Source organism: Schistocerca gregaria, chromosome 6 (genome assembly GCF_023897955.1).
Source record: "Schistocerca gregaria isolate iqSchGreg1 chromosome 6, iqSchGreg1.2, whole genome shotgun sequence".
Lineage (NCBI taxonomy): Eukaryota > Metazoa > Arthropoda > Insecta > Orthoptera > Acrididae > Schistocerca > Schistocerca gregaria.
In genome coordinates, this window is record NC_064925.1 from 448,711,982 (window position 1) to 448,734,226 (window position 22,245).

General features: G+C 40.9%; 1 protein-coding gene across 1 annotated transcript in view; it reads right to left on the reverse strand.

The window, feature by feature from the left end:
• Positions 1-22,245, reverse strand: part of LOC126279094 (sodium-dependent noradrenaline transporter-like) — a 393,514-nt gene that overhangs the window by 14,900 nt on the left and 356,369 nt on the right. Inside the window, exons 10-11 of the mRNA XM_049979564.1 lie at positions 15,905-16,004; positions 15,686-15,786 (exon numbers count right to left, since the gene is read on the reverse strand). Of these exons, the coding sequence (XP_049835521.1) occupies positions 15,686-15,786; positions 15,905-16,004 (201 nt within the window). The remainder of the gene's footprint in view (positions 1-15,685; positions 15,787-15,904; positions 16,005-22,245) is intronic.

The window sequence follows — 22,245 nt, forward strand, 5'->3', positions numbered from 1 at the left end:
TCATTTCCATACAATGCTGTGCTCCAAACCTACATTCTCAGAAGTTTCTTCATCAAATTAAGATCAGTGTTTGATACTAGTAGACTCTGTTGCCCAGGAACGCCTTCTTTGCCTGCACTGTTGTTGTTGCTGTTGTTGTCTTCAGTCATGAGACTGGTTTGATGCAGCTCTCCATGCTACTCTATCCTGTGCAAGCTTCTTCATCTCCCAGTACTTACTGCAACCTACATCCTTCTGAATCTGCTTAGTGTATTCATCTCTTGGTCTCCCTTTACGATTTTTACCTTCCACGCTGTCCTCCAATGCTAAATTCGTGATACCTCGGTGCCTCAGAACATGTCCTACCAACCGGTCCCTTCTTCTTGTCAAGTTGTGCCACAAACTCCTCTTCTCACCAATTCTATTCAATAACTCCTCATTAGTTATGTGGTCTCCCCATCTAATCTTCAGCATTCTTCTGTAGCACCACATTTCGAAAGCTTCTATTCTCTGCTTGTCCAAACAAGTCTGCTTTTAATGTCCTCTTTGCTTCCTCCATCATGTGTTATATTGTTTCCAAGATAGCAGAATTCCTTCACTTTATCTACTTTGTGGATTCAAATTTTGATGTTAATTTTATGGCTAATCTCATTTCTATTATTCCTCATTACTTTCATCTATCTTCAGTTTACTCTCAACCTATAGTTTGTGCTCGTTAGAAAGGCTCTCTAGAGTGTTCATTCAGTTCAGCAGAACCTGCAGTTCATCTTCACTTTCACTGAGGATAGTAATGCCATCAGTGAATTATGTCATTGATACCCATTCACACTGGGTTCTAATCTCACGCATGAGCATATCTTTTTATTTCTGTCATTGTTTCTTGAGTGTACAGATTGAATAGCAGGGGGGGGGGGGGGGGGGGAGACTACACTCCTGTCTTACATCCCTTCTAATGTGAGTACTGCATTATTGGTCTCCCAGTCTTATTTTCCCCTTCTAGGTTCTTGAACATACGTAATATTTCCTGTCCTTAAGCCAAATCAGTTGTCATCTGACAGATCCTCAATTTCTTTTTTCATTTGTCTGTATCATTTTCTTGTCAGCAACTTGGATGCATGAGCTTTTAAGCTGACTGTGCAATAATTCACACACTTATCTGCCCTTGCTTTCTTTGGGACAGTGTGTATGCTGTTCTTCTGAAAATTTGGTGGTATATCTCCAGACCAATACTGAATAGTTGTTTGGGTTCCACACCCTGTAATAATTTTGGAAATTCTAAAGGAATGTCTTCTGTTTTATTTGATCACAAATTTTCCAAAGCTCTTTTAAACTCTGACTTTAACACTGGATTCTGTATGTCTTCCACATCGACCCCCATTTCTTCTTCTATCACATCAGGCAGTTCCCTCCTCATAGATGTTTTCAATAAACTCTTTCTACTGATCATTTCTCTCCTCCCTGTTTAACAGTAGAATTCTATTTGCAGTCCTAGTGTTGAGCATTCTGCTTTTAATTTCATTGAAGGTAGTTTTGAATGTTCTGTATGCTGAATCAGTTGTTGCAGTTATTATTATTATTATTATTATTATTATTATTATTATTATTTCAATTCCTTAACACTTTTCCTGCAGCCATTTCTCCCATACTTCTGTGCACTTTCTATTTTTTTCACTCCTAATTGGTTTCTTTGCAGCTATCTTCTTTGTAACTATATTTGTCTATCGAACTTCATGATTACTCTTTTTAGAGATGTTCAAATGCTTATTGTGTTATTAATGATCACAGTATCTACAGCTTTAGAAAACTTCAAATGCACCTCATCATTCCTCAGTACTCAGTATCCCACTCCTTTCCACATTGATTCTTCAGAATGATTCTCTTAAACCTCAGACTACTTTTCATCATTAGTAAATTTTGATATAAGTCTATATCTGTTCCTGGGTTATGCCTTACAATCCTATATCTAATATCAAAATCTCTGTCTGACTAATGTGTAATCTAATTGGAGTCTTCCCATGTCTCCAGGTCTTTTTCAGGTATACCTCCTACTCTTGTGATTCTTGAACAGAGTATGCACTACTACCATCTGAAATTTATAGCAGAACTCAATTAGTCTTTCTTCTCTCTCATTCCTACTACCGAGACTATATTTGTTCATAACACTTGTTTTCAACCCCCCCCCCCTCCCCCCCCCCCTCCACACCCCATGAACCATGGACCTTGCCGTTGGTGGGGAGGCTTGCGTGCCTCAGCGATACAGATAGCCGTACCGTAGGTGCAGCCACAACGGAGGAGTATCTGTTGAGAGGCCAGACAAACGTGTGGTTCCTGAAGAGGGCAGCAGCCTTTTCAGTAGTTGCAAGGGCAACAGTCTGGATGATTGACTGATCTGGCCTTGTAACAATAACCAAAACGGCCTTGCTGTGCTGGTACTGCGAGCAGCTGAAAGCAAGGGGAAACTACGATCGTAATTTTTCCCGAGGGCATGCAGCTTTACTGTATGATTAAATGATGATGGTGTCCTCTTGGGTAAAATATTCCGGAGGTAAAATAGTCCCCCATTCGGATCTCCGGGCGGGGAATACTCAAGAGGATGTCGTTATCATCAGAAAGAAAACCGGCGTTCTACGGATCAGAGCGTGGAATGTCAGATCCTTTAATCGGGCAGGTAGGTTAGAAAATTTAAAAAAGGAAATGGATAGGTTGAAGTTAGATATAGTGGGAATTAGTGAAGTTAGGTGGCAGGAGGAACAAGACTTCTGGTCAGGTGACTACAGGGTTATAAACACAAAATCAAATAGGGGTAATGCAGGAGTAGGTTTAATAATGAATAGGCAAATAGGAATGCGGGTAAGCTACTACAAACAGCATAGTGAACGCATATTGTGGCCAAGATAGATACGAAGCCCACACCTACTACAGTAGTACAAGTTTATATGCCAACTACCTCTGCAGATGACGAAGAAATTGAAGAAATGTATGATGAAATAAAAGAAATTATTCAGATAGTAAAGGGTGATGAAAATTTAATAGTCATGGGTGACTGGAATTCGGCAGTAGGAAAAGGGAGAGAAGGAAACGTAGTAGGTGAATACGGATTGGGGCTAAGAAATGAAAGAGGAACCCGCCTGGTAGAATTTTGCACAGAGCACAACTTAATCATAGCTAATACTTGGTTTAAGAATCATGAAAGAAGGTTGTATACATGGAAGAACCCTGGAGATACTAAAAGGTATCAGATAGATTATATAATGGTAAGACAGAGATTTAGAAATCAGGTTTTAAATTGTAAGACATTTCCAGGGGCAGATGTGGACTCGGACCACAATCTATTGGTTATGACCTGTAGATTAAAACTGAAGAAACTGCAAAAAGGAGGGAACTTAAGGAGATATGACCTGGATAAACTGAAAGAACCAGAGGTTGTACAGAGTTTCAGGGAGAGCGTAAGGGAACAATTGACAGGAATGGGGGAAACAAATACAATAGAAGAAGAATGGGTAGCTTTGAGGGATGAAGTAGTGAAGGCAGCAGATAATCAAGTAGGTAAAAAGACGAGGGCTAGTAGAAATCCTTGGGTAATAGAAGTAATATTGAATTTAATTGATGAAAGGAGAAAATACACTCCTGGAAATTGAAATAAGAACACCGTGAATTCATTGTCCCAGGAAGGGGAAACTTTATTGACACATTCCTGGGGTCAGATACATCACATGATCACACTGACAGAACCACAGGCACATAGACACAGGCAACAGAGCATGCACAATGTCGGCACTAGTACAGTGTATATCCACCTCTCGCAGCAATGCAGGCTGCTACTCTCCCATGGAGACGATCGTAGAGATGCTGGATGTAGTCCTGTGGAATGGCTTGCCATGCCATTTCCACCTGGCGCCTCAGTTGGACCAGCGTTTGTGCTGGACGTACAGAACGCGTGAGACGACACTTCATCCAGTCCCAAACATGCTCAATGGGGGACAGATCCGGAGATCTTGCTGGCCAGGGCAGTTGACTTACACCTTCTAGAGCACGGTGGGTGGCACGGGATACATACGGACTTGCATTGTCCTGTTGGAACAGCAAGTTCCCTTGCCGGTCTAGGAATGGTAGAACGATGGGTTCGATGACGGTTTGGATGTACCGTGCACTATTCAGTGTCCCCTCGACGATCACCAGAGGTGTACGGCCAGTGTAGGAGATCGCTCCCCACACCATGATGCCGGGTGTTGGCCCTGTGTGCCTCGGTCGTATGCAGTCCTGATTGTGGCGCTCACCTGCACGGCGCCAAACACGCATACGACCATCATTGGCACCAAGGCAGAAGTGACTCTCATCACTGAAGACGACACGTCTCCATTCGTCCCTCCATTCACGCCCGTCGCGACACCACTGGAGGCGAGCTGCACGATGTTGGGGCGTGAGCGGAAGACTGCCTAACGGTGTGCGGGACCATAGCCCAGCTTCATGGAGACGGTTGCGAATGGTCCTCGCCGATACCCCAGGAGCAACAGTGTCCATAATTTGCTGGGAAGTGGCGGTGCGGTCCCCTAGGGCACTGAATAGGATCCTATGGTCTTGGCGTGCATCCGTGCGTCGCTGCGGTCCGGTCCCAGGTCGACGGGCACGTGCACCTTCCGCCGACCACTGGCAACAATATCGGTGTACTGTGGAGACCTCACACCCCACGTGTTGAGCAATTCGGCGGTACGTCCACCCGGCCTCCCGCATGCCCACTATACGCCTTCGCTCAAAGTCCGTCAAGTGCACATACGGTTCACGTCCACGCTGTCGCGGCATGCTACCAGTGTTAAAGACTGCGATGGAGCTCCGTATGCCACGGCAAACTGGCTGACACTGACGGCGGCGGTGTACCAATGCTGCGCAGCTAGCGCCATTCGATGGCCAACACCGCGGTTCCTGGTGTGTCCGCTGTGCCGTGCGTGTGATCATTGCTTGTACAGCCCTCTCGCAGTGTCTGGAGCAAGTATGGTGGGTCTGACACACCGGTGTCAATGTGTTCTTTTTTTTCCATTTCCAGGAGTGTATAAAAATGCAGTAAATGAAGCAGGCAAAAAGGAATACAGAAATACAAACGTCTCAAAAATGAGATCGACAGGAAGTGCAAAATGGCTAAGCAGGGATGGCTAGAGGACAAATTAAAGGATGTAGAGGCTTATCTCACTAGGGGTAAGATAGATACTGCCTACAGGAAAATTAAAGAGGCCTTTGGAGAAAAGAGAACCACTTGTATGAACATCAAGAGCTCAGATGGAAACCCAGTTCTAAGCAAAGAAGGGAAAGCAGAAAGGTGGAAGGAGTATATAGAGGGTCTATACAAGGGCGATGTACTTGAGGACAATATTATTAATATGCAAGAGGATGTGGATGAAGATGAAATGGGAGATATGATACTGCGTGAAGAGTTTGACAGAGCACTGAAAGACCTGAGCCGAAACAAGGCCCCCGGAGTAGACAACATTCCATTGGAACTACTGACGGCCTTGGGAGAGCCAGTCCTGACAAAACTGTACAATCTGGTGAACAAGATGTATGAAACAGGCGAAATACCCGCAGACTTCAAGAAGAATATAATAATTCCAATCCCAAAGAAAGCAGCAGTTGACAGATGTGAAAATTACCGAACAATCAGTTTAATAAGCCACAGCTGCAAATTATTAACATGAAGTCTTTACAGACAAATGGAAAAACTAGTAGAAGCTGACCTCAGGGAAGATCAGTTTGGATTCCTTAGAAATACTGGAACACGTGAGGCAATACTGACCTTACGACTTATCTTAGAAGAAAGATTAAGGAAAGGCAAACCTATGTTTCTAGCATTCATAGACTTAGAGAAAGCTTTTGACAATGTTGACTGGAATACTCTCTTCCAAATTCTAAATGTGGCAGGGGTAAAATACAGGGAGCGAAAGGCTATTTACAGTTTGTACAGAAATGAGATGGCAGTTATAAGAATTGAGGGGCACGAAAGGGAAGCAGTGGTTGGGAAGGGAGTGAGACAGGGTTGTAGCCTATCCCCGATGCTATTCAATCTGCATATTGAGCAAGTAATAAAGGAAACAAAAGAAAAATTCGGGGTAGGTATCAAAATACATGGAGAAGAAATAAAAACTTTGAGGTTCACCGATGACATCGTAAATCTGTCAGAGACAGCAAAGGACTTGGAAGAGCAGTTGAATAGAATGGATAGTGTCTTGAAAGGAGGATATAAGATGAACATCAACAAAAGCAAAATGAGGATAATGGAATGTAGTCGAATTAAGTCCGGTGATGCTGAGGGAATTACATTAGGAAATGAGACACTTAAAGTAGTAAAGAATTTTTGCTATTTGGGGAGCAAAATAACTGATGATGGTCGAAGTAGAGTGGATATAAAATGTAGACTGGCAATGGCAAGGAAAGCGTTTCTGAAGAAGAGAAATTTGTTAACATCGAGTATAGATTTAAGTGTTAGGAAGTCATTTCTGAAAGTATTTGTATGGAGTGTAGGCATGTATGAAAGTGAAACATGGACGATAAATAGTTTGGACAAGAAGAGAATAGAAGCTTTCGAAATGTGGTGCTACAGGAGAATGCTTAAGATTAGATGGGTAGATCACATAACTAATGAGGAAGTATTGAATAGGAGGAGAGAAGTTTGTGGCACAACTTGACCAGAAGAAGGGATCGGTTGGTATTACATGTTCTGAGGCATCAAGGGATCACCAATTGAGTATTGGAGGGCAGTGTGGAGGGTAAAAATCGTAGAGGGAGACCAAGAGATGAATACACTAAGCAGATTCAGAAGGATGTAGGTTGCACTAGGTACTGGGAGATGAAGAAGCTTGCACAGGATAGAGTAGCATGGAGAGCTGCATCAAACCAGTCTCAGGACTGAAGACCACAACAACAACAATATTCAATTGAACTGGGACCTGATTATTACCATAGTGGTGACCCCATACAGAACGGTTTACGAATAGATATTCCATCTTCTTTCATGTGTGCATGGAGTGATGGAGCCCGGTAACCACATAACATTAAAACAAGAACAGCTGGTTTTGCCGGTGGCCAGTAACGTCACGCCACTGTCACCTACACTAAATGGCAACAACAATGCAGGATACTGGAACAGAAACAATAATGTTAAGACTCCATCTTTCTGGCCCATCAAAGCACAGATATAGTTCCTCAATTGGGGGCCACCTTTTGTTTACATGGAATCAATGCCGATGTTGATCAGTTTACAATGGTTGATTCACGACTGGATCTAAGTGTACTCAAATAAATTGATGATGTACCACAGTAGCAGTCTTAGTCCTCTATTAAAAAGATTTTTCTGCAATGCTTTGTGCTACCACCTAAATTCCACGTGCATAAAATTCTTGAAAGAGAAAATTGTATTGGTTGTTCCCCTTCTCAAATATTCCAGTCACTGCATGCACTGCTTTCAGAGCAATCACTACAGATCTTTTGGATACATAGATTGCCTACAAAAACTAGGGCTACCATACAGACATCCAACTGATGATCTGGTGTGCAAAACAGATATGACTGCTGTTGTTTGTAAGGATGACAATTCATGTGCATTCCTACACTTACCACACAGGGTGGCTCAGAACCATGCACTGGTCCACCACAACAGTTAATGATACAGACAGGGCTATCTGTTTGCCAATTGTTCAATGAACTTGCAAGGCTGAATCCCAAATTGGAGAAATACACAGATGACAGAAGACTTAATGCTCCCTGCTGTTCCAAATGATAGATCTTCAACTGGTATTGGTACCACAGATGCTTTTGTGATGCTGCTAGTCAACGCACAAACCCATGTCATTACCCAAACTGCAGTGATGGTCAGCATCAGGTATGTGTGCTTATTAAAGGAAGACTCAGCACCTTAATTGTTGCTAAAACACCACGGTATCTGTGGTAGTTGACTCTGGCTGGCCTTTTGTACAAGATTGCTGATTGTTTTGTAGTTGACACATGATGGTACTCTTAGAGCTACAGTGGCTGCTATGCAGACTGAGTTAGATAGTGCAGGTGGTACTGGGTGATGAAGGGGACACTGTGGCTGGTTCTTGGGGTGGTGGGAGGATAGGGGCTGTGAGGGGAAATGGCATGGGAGACCTGTTTGTGAATTAGATCTGGGGGTAGTGCCAATTTGTGAAGGCCTTGGTGAGACCCTCAGCATGTTGAGCAAGGGAGTTTTTGCCACTGCAGATATGCCCTCCCCAGATGGCTAGAATGTATGGGAGGGCTTTTTTTGGTGTGAAAGGGATGGTGTCTGTCAAAATTCAGGTACTGTTAGTGATTGATGGGTTTAATGTGGGTAGACGTGCAGAAGAAGACATCGGAGAGGAGGAGGTCAGCATCTACACTATGTTATCAAAAGCACCCAGACACCCCCAAAATATATGTTTTTCATATTATGTGCATTTTGCTGCCACCTACTGCCAGGTAATCCATATCAATGGCCTCAGTAATCACTAGATATCATGAGAGAGCAGAATGGGGCACTCCGCAGAACTCATGGACTTCGAATGTGGTCAGGTGATTGGGTGTCACTTGTGTCATATGTCTGTAAGCGAGATTTTAACACTTCTAAACATCCCTAGGTCCACTGTTTCTGATGTGATAGTGAAGTGGAAAGATGAAGGGATACGTACAGCACAAAAGCGTACAGGCCGACCTTGTCTGTTGATTGACATAGACTGCCAACAGTTGAAGGGGGTTTGTTGAAGCAAACTGGGTTATTGTTACTTTCCTTCTTGTTTTGCCATGTCTGATGAATTACAATTAACATACGTGAGTATAATCTGCATTTCATAAAAGAGAAAGGTTGGCCCTCAGTTTTAAAGACTATAACACCAGATCTAGTTTTGTGCTTAGTTTTATGTATGTAATTGATTTTTAAATTTATTTTGACTATTACCACTTAGAATCTTTCATTATAGGTGAAATTGGTAATTGTTTTGTAACTTAAATTCTATTGTTGACTTATAGACAAACATAAATTTTGTATTAGTTATAAATATTTGTAAGATGAAACACTGGCTTTCTTTAAGTATTTATTTGGCTCTATTCGAAAAAATGTTAGCAAATCCAGCCCTTAATTAATTCCAAAGTAATTAACAGGTTTGCAAAAGTATTGATTGCATAACTACCTATGTTAATTTAATCATTTAAACAAATAATTCAGTTTAATTTTTGTAGTAAAAGAAACTGTTAAAAAGAAGGAAGTTTTTGATTTATTCAGTTAATTTAATGAGTTAGTTTTTAATTGTAATTTTTAAAAATTAAACATGGAACTGTGGATAGTTTCAATGCCTATTATTGTGAGGATATACAAGGGCCCGATTTTTGGTCCTAAGACAGTCAGTCCATGGCCGAGTTTCAGACGAGGAACCCGTATTGGTTAGATCAACAACAATGCATCCGCTTAGCTGTGAAATAAGTGTAATAGGCCTTGTGCTAAAACAATGACTGATAAATATGTACTGTATTATGTGGCAAGAACTGCGTGCTACTATTGTAGCAGTCTGTTGATGTTTGCTTGCAACCTATCAATTAGACTTGTTCTTGTTGTTCTGGTCTTCAGTCCAGAGACTGGTTTGATGCAGCTCTCCATGCTACTCTATCCTGTGCAAGCTGCAACCTACATCCTTCTGAATCTGCTTAGTGTATTCATCTCTTAGTCATCCTCTATGATTTTTACCCTCCACGCTGCCCTCCAGGACTAAATTGGTGATCCCTTGATGCATCAGAACATGTCCTACCAACCGATCCCTTCTTCTAGTCAAGTTGTGCCACAAATTTCTCTTCTCTCCAATTCTATTCAATTCCTCCTCATTAGTTATGTGATCTACCCATCTAACCTTCAGCATTCTTCCATAGTACCACATTTCAAAAGGTTCTATTCTCTTCTTGTCTAAACTATTTATCGTCCACGTTTTATTCCATACATGGCTACACTTCATACAAACACTTTCAGAAATGGCTTCCTGACACTTAAATCAATACTCAATGTTAACAAACTTCTCTTCTTCAGTAACGCTTTCCATGCCATTGCCATTGCCAGTCTACATTTTATATCCTCTCTACTTCAACCATCGTCAGTTATTTTGCTCCCTAAATAGCAAAACTACTTCAAGTGTCTCATTTCCTAATCTAATTCCCTCAGCATCACCCGACTTAATTCGACTACATTCCATTATCCTCGTTTTGCTTTTGTTGATGTTTATCTAATATCCTCCCTTCAAGACAATGTCCATTCTGTTCAACTGCTCTCCCAGGTCCTTTGCTGTCTCTGACAGAATTACAATATCATCGGCAAACCTCAAAGTTTTTATTTCTTCTCCGAGTATTTTAATCTCTACTCTGAATTTTTCTTTTGTTTCCCTTACTGCTTGTTCAAAATACAGATTGAATAACATTGGGGAGAGGCTACAACCCTGTCTCACTCCCTTCCCGACCACTGCTTCCCTCTCATGCCCCTCGATGCTTATAACTGCCACCTAGTTTCTGTACAAATTGTAAATAGCCTTTTGATCCCTGTATTTTACCCCTGTCAACTTAGAGAATTTGAAAGACAGTATTCCAGTCAACATTGTCAAGAGCTTTCTCTAAGTCTACAAATGCTAGACACGTAGGTTTGCCTTTCCTTAATCTGTCTTCTAAGACAAGTCATAGGGTCAGTATTGCCTCACGTGTTCCAGTATTTCTAAGGAATCCTAACTGATCTTCCCCGAGGTCGGCTTCTACTAGTTTTTCCATTCGTCTGTAAAGACTTCATGTTAATAATTTGCAGCTGTGGCTTATTAAACTGATTGTTCGGTAATTTTCACATCTGTCAACTGCTGCTTTCTTTGGGATTGGAATTATTATATTCTTCTTGAAGTCTGCGGGTATTTCGCCTGTTTCATACATCTTGTTCACCAGATTGTACAGTTTTGTCAGGACTGGCTCTCCCAGGGCTATCAGTAGTTCTAATGGAATGTTGTCTACTCCCAGGGCTTTGTTTCGACTTAGGTCTTTCCGTGCTCTGTCAAACTCTTCACGTAGTATCATATCTCCCATTTCATGTTCATCTACATCCTCTTCCATTTCCATAATATTGCCCTCAAGTACATCACCCTTGTATAGACCCTCTATATACTCCTTCTACCTTTCTGTTTTCACTTCTTTGCTTGAACTGGGTTTCCATCTGAGCTCTTGATATTCATACAAGTGTTTCTCTTTTCTCCAAAGGTCTCTTTAATTTTCCTGTAGGCAGTATCTATCTTACCCCTAGAGATATATGCCTCTGCATCCTTACATTTGTCCTATAGCCATCCCTGCTTAGCCATTTTGCACTTCCTGTTGATCTGATTTTTTAGACATTTGTATTCCTTTCTGCCTGCTTTTTCTCCGTTCATATATTAAATTCAATATATCTCCTGTTACCCAAGGATTTCTAACAGCCCTTGTCTTTTTACCTACTTGATCCTCTGCTGCCTTCACTATTTCATCTCTTGAAGCTACCCATTCTTCTTCTACTGTATTTCTTTCCCCCATTCTTGTCAATCGTTTCCTAATGCTCTGCCTGAAACTCTCTACAACCTCTGGTTCTGTCAGTTTATCCAGGTCCCATCTCCTTAAATTCCCACCTTTTTGCAGTTTCTTCAGTTTTAATCTACATTTCATAACCAATAGATTGTGGTCAGAGTCCACATCTGCCCCTTGAAATGTCTTGCAATTCAAAACCTGGTTTCTAAATCTCTGTCTTACCATTATGTAGTCTATCTGAAACCTTCCAGCATCTCCAGGCCTCTTCCATGCATACAATGAACTTTCATGGTTCTTGACTTACTGAAAGTTAAACAATAGTGCACTGGCCATATAACTGTGTACTTCTTGGGGGGGGGGGTGTTGGGTTGTGAACAGTGAAAGTAAAAAACTGTAAAACACAAATGTTCACCTATTGGCTACATCATTTAAAGCAGTCAGTGTTGAACTTCCAACCCCATTTTTCAGCCAGTGTAGCAACACAGTACATTGACACCAAGGACAATCAATGAAGAAATAAAGCAGGTGAACACCACAAGGATCATAATGTTTAATAGGCAGCCATCTATCCAGATCATCACACAGGAATTCCAAACTGCATCAGGATCCACAGCAAGTACTATCACAGTTAGGCAGGAGGTAAGAAAACTTGGATTTCATGGTTAAGTGGCTGCTCATAAGCCACACAACATGCTAGTAAATGCCAAACAATGCCTTTCTTGGTGTAAGCAGCATAAACATTGGCCGATTGAACTGTGCAAAAATGTTGTGTGGAGTGACAAATCACGGTACACAATGTGGTGATCTAATGGCAGTGTATGGGTATGGCAAATGCCCAGTGAATGTCATCTGCCAGCATGTGTAGTGCCAACAGTAAAATATGGAGATGGTGGTGTTATGGTGCTGTCATGTTTTCCATGGAGGTGTCTTGGATCCCTTGTTGGCACTATCATGGCACAGGCCTACATTGATGTTTTAAGCACCTCCTTGCTTCCCACTGTTGAAGAGCAATTCGGGGATGGCAATTGCAGCTTTGAACACAATCAAGCACCTGTTCATAATGCATGGTCTGTGGCGGAGTGGTTACACAACAATAACATCCCTGTAATGGAGTGGCCTGCACAGAGTCCTGGCCTGAATCATAGAGAACACCTTTGAGATGTTTTGGAATGCTAACTTTGTGCCAGGCCTCACCTATGGACATCGATACTTCTCCTCAGTGCAGCACTCCATGAAGAATGGGCTGCCATTATGCAAGAAACCTTCGAGCACCTGATTGACCATATGCCTGTGAGACTGGAAGCTGTCATCAGTGTGGGCCAACACCATACTGAATTCCAGCATTACGATGGAGGGTGCCACAAACTTGTAAGTCATTTTCAGTCAGGTGTCGGGATGCTTTTGATCACATAGTATAGGAAGGTGGCATGCTGGGTTGAGGAGACCACATGAAGTGGATGGGAGAGAAGGTGTTGAGGTTGTGAAGGAACCACCCTGGACTGGAACAACTGAACCACATCCTTCACCAGGGATTTGATTACCTATCATCATATCCTGAAATGAGGGATATCCTACCCGAGCTACTTCCAACCCTTCTTAAAGTGATGTTCCATCGCCTACCCAACCTCCACAACATTATAGTCCATCTCTATGCCACTCCAGATCCCAAACCCTTGCCACACAGCTCATATCACTGTGGAAGACCTAGACGCAAAATCTGCCCAATCCACCCACCCAGCACTTCCTACTCCAGTCCTGTCACAGGTTTATTCCATGCCATCAGAGGCCAGGCCACCTGTGAAAGCAGCCATGTCATTTACCAGCTCTGCTGCAATCATTGCACATCTTTTTATATTGGTAAGAGTACCAAGCAGCTGTCCACCAGCACGAACAGGCTTCACCAAACTGTGGCCAAGAGCAAAGTAGGCCACCCTGCAGCATAACATGCAGCTGAACATAACAAACTTGATTTCAATGGCTGCTTTACTACCTGAGCCATCTGGATCCTTCCCTCCAATGCCAGCTTCTCTGAACTGTGCAGATGGGAATTATCCTTACAACACATTCTCCTCTCCTGTACTTATCCCGGCCTCAACCTACAGTAACATGCTGTCCCCAAACCCTCCATCCAACAGTTTCCACACCCTCTGTCATATAATTCCTCCCCATTCTCATGTCCTACCCTGTTTATTTGCAGCCCATCTTTTCCTGCTCCTCTCCTTTTTTGTTGCCTTTTTTCCCCACCTCCCTGCCCCACAACCTTCTGATGCTGCGCCTGTTGGCAATCTAGTCCCTGCACACTACACCAGACAGCATTTGTCTCTCTCATCATCCATACACTACTATTGCTTCCCCTTCCCCTTCTCCACACCCTCCATATGACTGCTGCTTACATCTCATGTGATAGTTGCATTCTGGTCCGAGATGCTGGAGTGAAGTGTGCTTGCTTGTGTGTATGAATGATGTGTGTCTCTCTTGTACTGATGAAGACTGCGGCCAAAAGCTTTAAGTAAGTGTCCTTTAATTGTCCTTGTCTGCAACTTGACATGATTTCTTTTTGGTAAGTAGCAATCTGTCTTTCCTTTCATTATGATATCATATGCTCAGAATGGCCAAAGTGGCCAGAGATAGTGGTCATGTAAGTATGAAATGTGTTTGCTGGTGTAACTGTTTGTGTGTGTGTGTATTCTGTTTTCTGAAGAAGGCTTTCACTGAAAACTAAATACCTACAGTCTTTTCATTGTGCCTGTCTGCAACTCAATGCCATCTTTATGTTGAGTAGCAACCTGTCCTTTTCATAATATTATTGATATTCTATCCTGGACTTTCCATTACGATTTCTTATTGTTGTTTTATATTTCTCATAAAGTTTTCATGTCTGGAAGCAACCATGAATTACAAGAAAATTACAAAAGGTTCAAATTTATTATGTACTAATGTATCTTGAAGACACTAATACAAGACGGTGGTAAAAAATATCAAATAAAATTCACAGTGTGTGCAGAATGATAAAAAGTTCAGGAAGGAAGAGGGTAGAAGCTTTCAAAAAGTTGTGCTACAGAAGAACACTGATGATGATGCAAGCAGATCAAATAACTCATGAAGATATACTGAGGTAAATGGAGGAGGAAAGAAATTCATGACACAACTTGACTAAAAGATGGGATCGGGTAAGACACATCCTGAAGCATCATGGAACCATCCATTTAGTAATGGAGGGAAGTGTGACAGATAAAAATTGTAGAGGGAGACCAAAGTTAGACTACAGTAAGCAAAAGTGAAATGGATTTAGGATGCAGTAATTATGCAGTTTGTTCTAACACATCACTTTGAAAGTATTTTTTATTCATTGAATAGTTTAAAATTGCAAACTATTTGGGAGTATTGTTATTGTTTGTTCATATAAACAGGTGTGGACAGGAGCTGCATGACTTTAAGGTCGAAAGACAATGGCAGTTTACCATGCATTGTGGCCCCTGCTGGCTTAGCAGTAGTTCTGTGTTGTGGGGCCCTGGCTTGGAGAAGTGGTGTGCACTATCTGGTGAAGAGTACACCATGACAATGAAAGTGACATTACAGAAAACAAGAAAGGGTTGTGTTACCTGTCAAACTGGAGAGAACTGTCATTGATTGCTATCAGATAATGTAATGCCATGTTGAATAAGCAATTCTAACTATTTATGCAGTGTTCCTGCAAAGCTATTTATTGTAATGGAAGACATAATATAAATGTTGTGAGAAGGATTACTTGCTATTATTTAGTAGAAAGTTGCAACACATCAAAGTTTACAGATTCCGGCACAAGAACAAATGGAGCAGAAAAAAGTCTAAACTAAGCCAAGCAGCATGGTTTAATGTGTGTGTGTAAGCAAGAAGTAGAAGTCAGAGTTGGAGGATATGAGTATTCACTATCAGCATAAACTTATACATTCATAAATACTAACAGGAACACCACAAGAGATGACGAGGCTTGCATAAGGTAGACTAGGGTGGAGATCTGCATCAGACCAATCATCAAACTGAAGACTGTCTATTAAGCAGCTAATAATCTAATTTTCCCTTGCCCCCCTCCCCCCTCACATAATGCATAATTTGTACAATATATTTTCTCACACATACTATCATTAGCTAAAATATCTTCTTAGACTAAACGTACCACAATAAAGGAGGGACTTATGAATTTCCAACATATCCTCCAGTAAATGCCTGGTTTTGAGCCAAGCATTGCTTCAACATCCCTAGAGAATCGCTCCAATCCTGAAAAATTGAAGAATACAATTATTAGACAATTATACCTCAACATTTATATGTATCTTTCCTAAATATTGAATTTTAAGGTTTGTGACAATGTTACAAATCCTTTGTTCATACTTACCATAGAACCAAGAAACAGCAATTGCTTCAAACAGTGCGGAACAGAGAAGTGAAATGCCTGCTGAATATGTATCAAACAGGTGAAACATGTATATTCCTCCCTGCAATAAAAAAGGGAAGTCAATTAACAATATTATGTAAACAAAAAATAAGTTTACTGTTCCATGAAGAGAATGTAAATTACACTTAACAGAGATTAAACTTGCTTCCTTCACATAACTTCTTCCTTGTAAAACCATGTAACAAGAAGAACAGAAAAAATTAATGTCACTAACACTGCAATATACTGGAAAATTACTTGATGGGGAATCTCCAGGTTCTAAAAGCATGAGATGTATTGTCTTTGAGTGTCAAAGAAAGTTGCTGCTTTTTACTGATTTTGTTTGAGTTTTGGGAGCTGATGAGTGGATACCAATCTTGTTTGCCCAAATACAGATTTAGTCCTTTCATTCTGACTTGGATGTTCAAGTTTATGTATTAAGATATATATACATGAAATATAACATTAATAAGAGACTGAATAGATCAGAACTCATTAGAGAGTAAGGTGAGTAGAAGAAGTAATGGTAATGTGGAAGGGAAAACAATAAATCTCAGTTCATACCAGAGTGGAACTAAACTGTGGACAAACAGAGAAAGAGCTTTGTTTTATTTTCCAGCTAACAGAACTCTGGCATGCAAAGTTAGTGGATCACCGTGTAGTCGTTCATTGGCATTGATTCAGGAGCCTGTGTCATTTTATCTCTTGTCTCTTTAGTTCTGTGTACATTCTCAGCAGCTTTATTTAAATATATCAAATTTGGTCTTTGTTTGCAATGCTTTCCTTCTGCTGTCCTTTTAAGAACATATTAGTTATACTTGTCCATTCCTGTAGCTCTGATTTTCAACGAATACTTCTACTACTCTAAATGTTCTTTGCCTTATTTTGTCCATCTTTTTAATTACGAAGATGCTTGTGTTACTTACATTTTAAATTCTTCTGATTGCTCAAAGCCAGTATTTTGCTTTTACTTATGTTTTGTATTCACCTGTAGATCTACTGTTACTGATTTGTTTCTACAACCAATACAAGATTAAAGTAAAGTCTGGAAGGTGGGAGATGAGGTACTGTCAGAAGTAAAGCTGTGAGGATGGGGTGTGAGTTGTGCTTGGGTAGCTCAGATGGTAGAGTACTTGCTCGCAAAAGGCAAAGGTCCTGAGTTTGAGTCTCGGTCTGGCACACAGTTTTAATCTGCCAGAAAGTTTCATATCAGTGCACTCTCTTCTGCAGAGTGAAAATCTCATACTGAATACAAGATTATCTAAAATGTTTAATGCAAACAGTACTGCACCACTTCCACATATTTAAAAAATTGCATCATGGAACCTCCACCAACTGCTGTAACATATTCACAGACAACCTGTTGTGTCAAGTGATCATCTTTAAGTCACTTTATATTTGAATAAATGAAACAAGATTAATGAGCCAATTAGTAGATAATAAGCAATTGAATTGTGGTAAAACTCCAAAACTGCATAACATGCTTATTCCACAATAAGTCCAGATTAAATAAATATTCTTTGTTGCCATAAGACACTTGCTCCACCAGTTTTGTTATTGCCACTTTCCAATATGGTGGAAATGTCAGAGGAACAATTCATTAGAAGAGAGGATCACAATTGTCTTTTCAGCACTAACTTGCTGACAAATGTTGTTAAAAATTGCTATGCATCAGCACTCCTCTGTGCCATGGGACTGATTTTTATATTGGGTATCAGGTAGCTGAACATATATGGGAAACAATTTTAGTAGACACAAATTTGAATAAAAAATTAAGACAAAGATCGGAACAAACCACAAAGACAGAGCCAAGGTGCACTATGGCACTGAATTCAGCTCAAAACTGAGGAAATTTCTCCCAATAGAGGTCAAATATACACTGAATTTAGATCCATTCTTCTACAAGACTATTTAACAGTACAAGAATTTATCAGTTGTAGAGATAGACGTATAACTAAGTTCTGTATGGCTACAGAAAAGGTTTGCTCACACCGTGAGGAGAAGGAATGCATGAAAGACTGCAAGAAGGATGCAGCCCCAGCAGTTTGTATTGCTTGCAAAATAAGACACAAGGAATCTGGCAATCCTGAGAAGAAATGTGATAGCTGTTAAACACAGGAATTTTATCAATGGATTATGACTGATTCAGTTTACTAGAAGAAACCTATCTCAGAATGTGAAAGAACTTCTTCATCTTCTGTGCAGCCTATTCACAAGGAAAAATGCTGCATTTGACCTGGATAGGGGTGAAGAGACATTATTCAGGCTCATAGATGTTAAACATAAATCTCAACTAATTCTGAAGGGGGAAGTAAATCCGTATCAATGAAAAGGGTTGTTGTTGTTGTTGTGGTCTTCAGTCCTGAGACTGGTTTGATGCAGCTCTCCATGCTACCCTATCCTTTGCAAGCTTCTTCATCTCTCAATACCTACTGCAGCCTACATCCTTCTGAATCTGCTTAGTGTAGCCATCTCTTGGTCTCCCTCTACGATTTTTACCCTCCACGCTGCTCTCCAATTCTAAATTAGTGATCACTTGATGTCTCAGAAAATGTCCTACCAACCGATCCCTTCTTCTAGTTAAGTTGTGCCACATGCTCCTCTTCTCCCCAATTCTATTCAATACCTCCTCATCAGTTATGTGATCTACCCATCTAATCTTCAGGATTCTTCTGTAGCACCACATTTCGAAAGCTTCTGTTCTCTTCTTGTCCAAACTATTTATCGTCCATGTTTCACTTCCATACATGACTACACTCCATACAAATACTTTCAGAAATGACTGCCTGACATTTAAATCTATATTGAATGTTAACAAATTTTTCTTCTTCAGAAGCACTTTTCTTGCCATTGCCAGTCTACATTTTATATCCTCTCTACTTCGACCATCATCAGTTATTTTGCTACCCAAATAGCAAAACTCCTTTACTACTTTAAGTGTCTCATTTCCTAATGTAATACCCTCAGCATCACCCGACTTAATTCGACTACATTCCATTATCCTCGTTTTGCTTTTGTTGGTGTTCATCTTACACCCTCCTTTCAAGACACTGTCCATTCCGGTCAACTGCTCTTCCTCGTCCTTTGCTGTCTCTGACAGGATTACAATGGCATCGGTGAACCTCAAAGTTATTATTTCTTCTCCATGGATTTTAATACCTACTCCGAACTTTTCTTTTGTTTCCTTTATTACTTGCTCAATATGCAGATTGAATAGCATCGGGGATAGGCTACAACCCTGTCTCATTCCTTTCCCAACCACTGCTTCCCTTTCATACCCCTCAACTCTTATAACTGCCATCTGCTTCCTGTACAAATTATAAATAGCCTTTCGCTCCCTGTATTTTACCCCTGCCACCTTCAGAATTTGAAAGAGAGCATTCCAATCAACATTGTCAAAAGCTTTCTCTAAGTCTACAAATGCTAGTAATGTAGGTTTGCCTTTCCTTAATCTAGCTTCTAAGATAAGTCGTAGCGTCAGTATTGCCTCACGTGTTCCAATAAATGTTGTTTGAAATGCAGTTAAACACCAAGAGAAGTGATATGGTTATGAGTGAACTACTCATACTAGTAGAAGAGAATCACACTGAGCAGAAACTATATATTAGAAATGCCAAGCTTCTAAATCAATTAAATACAGTGTAGTGGGGTAATGGGTGTGAGCGAGTGGTTCTCTAGCGGAGACTATGAGTTGATACGGAAGTTGTAGGCAGCCAGTGGTGACATACAATTTATTTCTGGGACGGATGGATATTGATGCAATGCCCACAGAAGCGGGCGGTGGTAGAGGTCGACAACTCGGGGGGACAACTGAGGGGGGGGCAACTGAGGGGGGACAACTCAGGGGGTACAACTCAGGGGGGATGGCTGGTGTGCCAGTATCTGGTTTCGTCGATGTCACATGGTGGAAATTTTTCTAACTGAGCAGCATTAGGCCCTGTGCAGTACCAAGAGCACACTTATGTTCTCGTAACTGTGGTCAGAATGGGCCAGAGTGCAGCCCCAGCACTGGATAGCTGTGGCTCAGGATTGAACCCAGGACTGGTGAGTCAGAGGCGGTTGCAGATGCTGACAGACCATAGTGGTTCGGAACTGAGAGGATGTAAACTTGACCTCCAGCCCATCCAGGCTGTGCCTGGACCCAAGCAGGAGGTCTCAATAATATGACTGATGGATGCTGGTGGGCTCACAGCAGAAGCAACACACAGCCGATGCCGATTCAGAGTCCTGCTCTGTTGATGTGCCCAGCCTGGATGGACAGCCAGTTTTTGTACATCTGCATCTACATCTACATCTACATCTCTTCTCTGCAAACCACTATGAGGTGAATGGCAGAGGGTACATTCCATTGAGCCAGTTATTAGGATTTCTTCCTGTTCCATTCACGTATGGAGCATGGGAAGAATGATTGTGTGAATGCCTCTGTGCAAGCAGTCATTATTCTACTTTTATCCTCATGATCCCTATGTGAGTGGTACATAGGGGATTATCGTGTTCCCCTAAAGCAATTATTTAAAGTCGGTTCTTGAAACTTTGTTAATAGACTTATCAGGATAGTTTATGTCTGTCTTCAAGAGTCTGTGGTTTCAGTTCCTTCAATATCTTTGACACTCTCCCACAGATTAAACAAACCTCTGGCCATTTGTGCTGTCCTTCTCTGCATATTTCAATATTCCCTGTTAGTCCTATCTGGTATAGGTCCCATCCTCTTGAGCAATATTCTAGAACTGGTCGCACAAGTGATTTGCAAGCAATCTCTTTTGTAGACTGATTGCACTTCCCCAGTATACTACCAATAAACCGAACTCTACCACCTGCTTCAACCATAATGTAGCCTAAATGATCATTCGATTTCATATCCCTAAAAGATTTTACACACAGGTATTTGTATGAGTTGGCTGATTCCAACTGTTAATCATTGACATAGTCATATGATACTACATTTTTCCTTTTTGTGAAGCACAAAATGTTAGGTATCTGAACATTTAGAGCAAGTTGCCAATTTCTGCTCTACATTGAAATCTTATCAAGATCTGACTGAATAGTTATGCAGCTTCTTGCAGATAGTACTTCATTATAGACAACTGAATAATCTGCGAAAAGGCAGATTTTACTATTAATATTGTCTGCAAGGTCATTAATATACAGCATGAACAACAAGGGTCGCAACACACTTTGGTGTGGTACACCCAAAGTTAATTCTACATCTGACAATGACACTCCATCCAACATAACATGCTGTCTCCTCCCTACCAAAAAGTCCTCAGTCTAATCACAAATTTCACTTCATACCCCATATGATCATACTTTTGACAATAATCACAGGCATGGTACAGAGTCAAATGCCTTTTGGAAATCAAGAAACACTGCATCTATCTGGTTGCTTTGATCCAAAGCTTTCAGTATGTCATGTGAGAAAGGTGTGAGTTAGGTTTCACATGATCGACATTTTCAAAGTCCATGGTGTTTGGCTTCTAGAAGGTCATTTTATCCAAGATACCTTATTATGTTTAAGCTCAGAATATGTTTAAAGATTCTGCAATAAATTGATATCAAGGATATTGGGCAGTAGTTTTGTGGATCACTTCTACTATGCTTTTCTTAGACAAGAGTGATCTGTGCCTTTTTCCAAGAACTGGGTACAGTTTCTTTTTTCAAAAGGTCTATGATAGATTATAGTTAGAAGAGTGGCAAACTCATCTGCCAATTCAATACAGAATCTGACAGGGATTCCATAGGACCCTGTCAGAGCTTCGTTCAATTTTAACAATTTCAGCTGTTTCTCAACACCACTGACACTAATACTCATTTCATTAATCCTTTCAGTGGTACAAGCATTAAACTGGTATGATTCCCCTTGGTTTTCATTTGTAAATGAACATTTGAAAACAAAGCTAAACATTTCAGCTTTTGCTTTGCTACCCTCAGTTTCAGTTCCTTTCTCATTCGACAGGGACTGGACACTAACTTTGGTGCCACTAACAGTCTTTATGTATGAGACAATATTCTGTCACAGTAGTCATTGAAGGCATCACACATTGCTCTCTTAACAATCAAATGCATTTCATTCAACACCTCTCTATCTATAGCCCTGTGCTTTGTTTCACACCTATTATGCAATAATCTCTGTTTCTTTAGAAGTTCCTTTACAGTGGCTGTAAAACATGAAGGTTCCCTCCCATTATGGACTGTTCTACTGGGTACATATCCATTCAGTGCATGGTCAACTATTCTTTTTAACTTGAGCCAGAGTTCCTCTGCATGATCCTGACCTGTGCTGAAAGTTTCAAGTTCCTCACTGG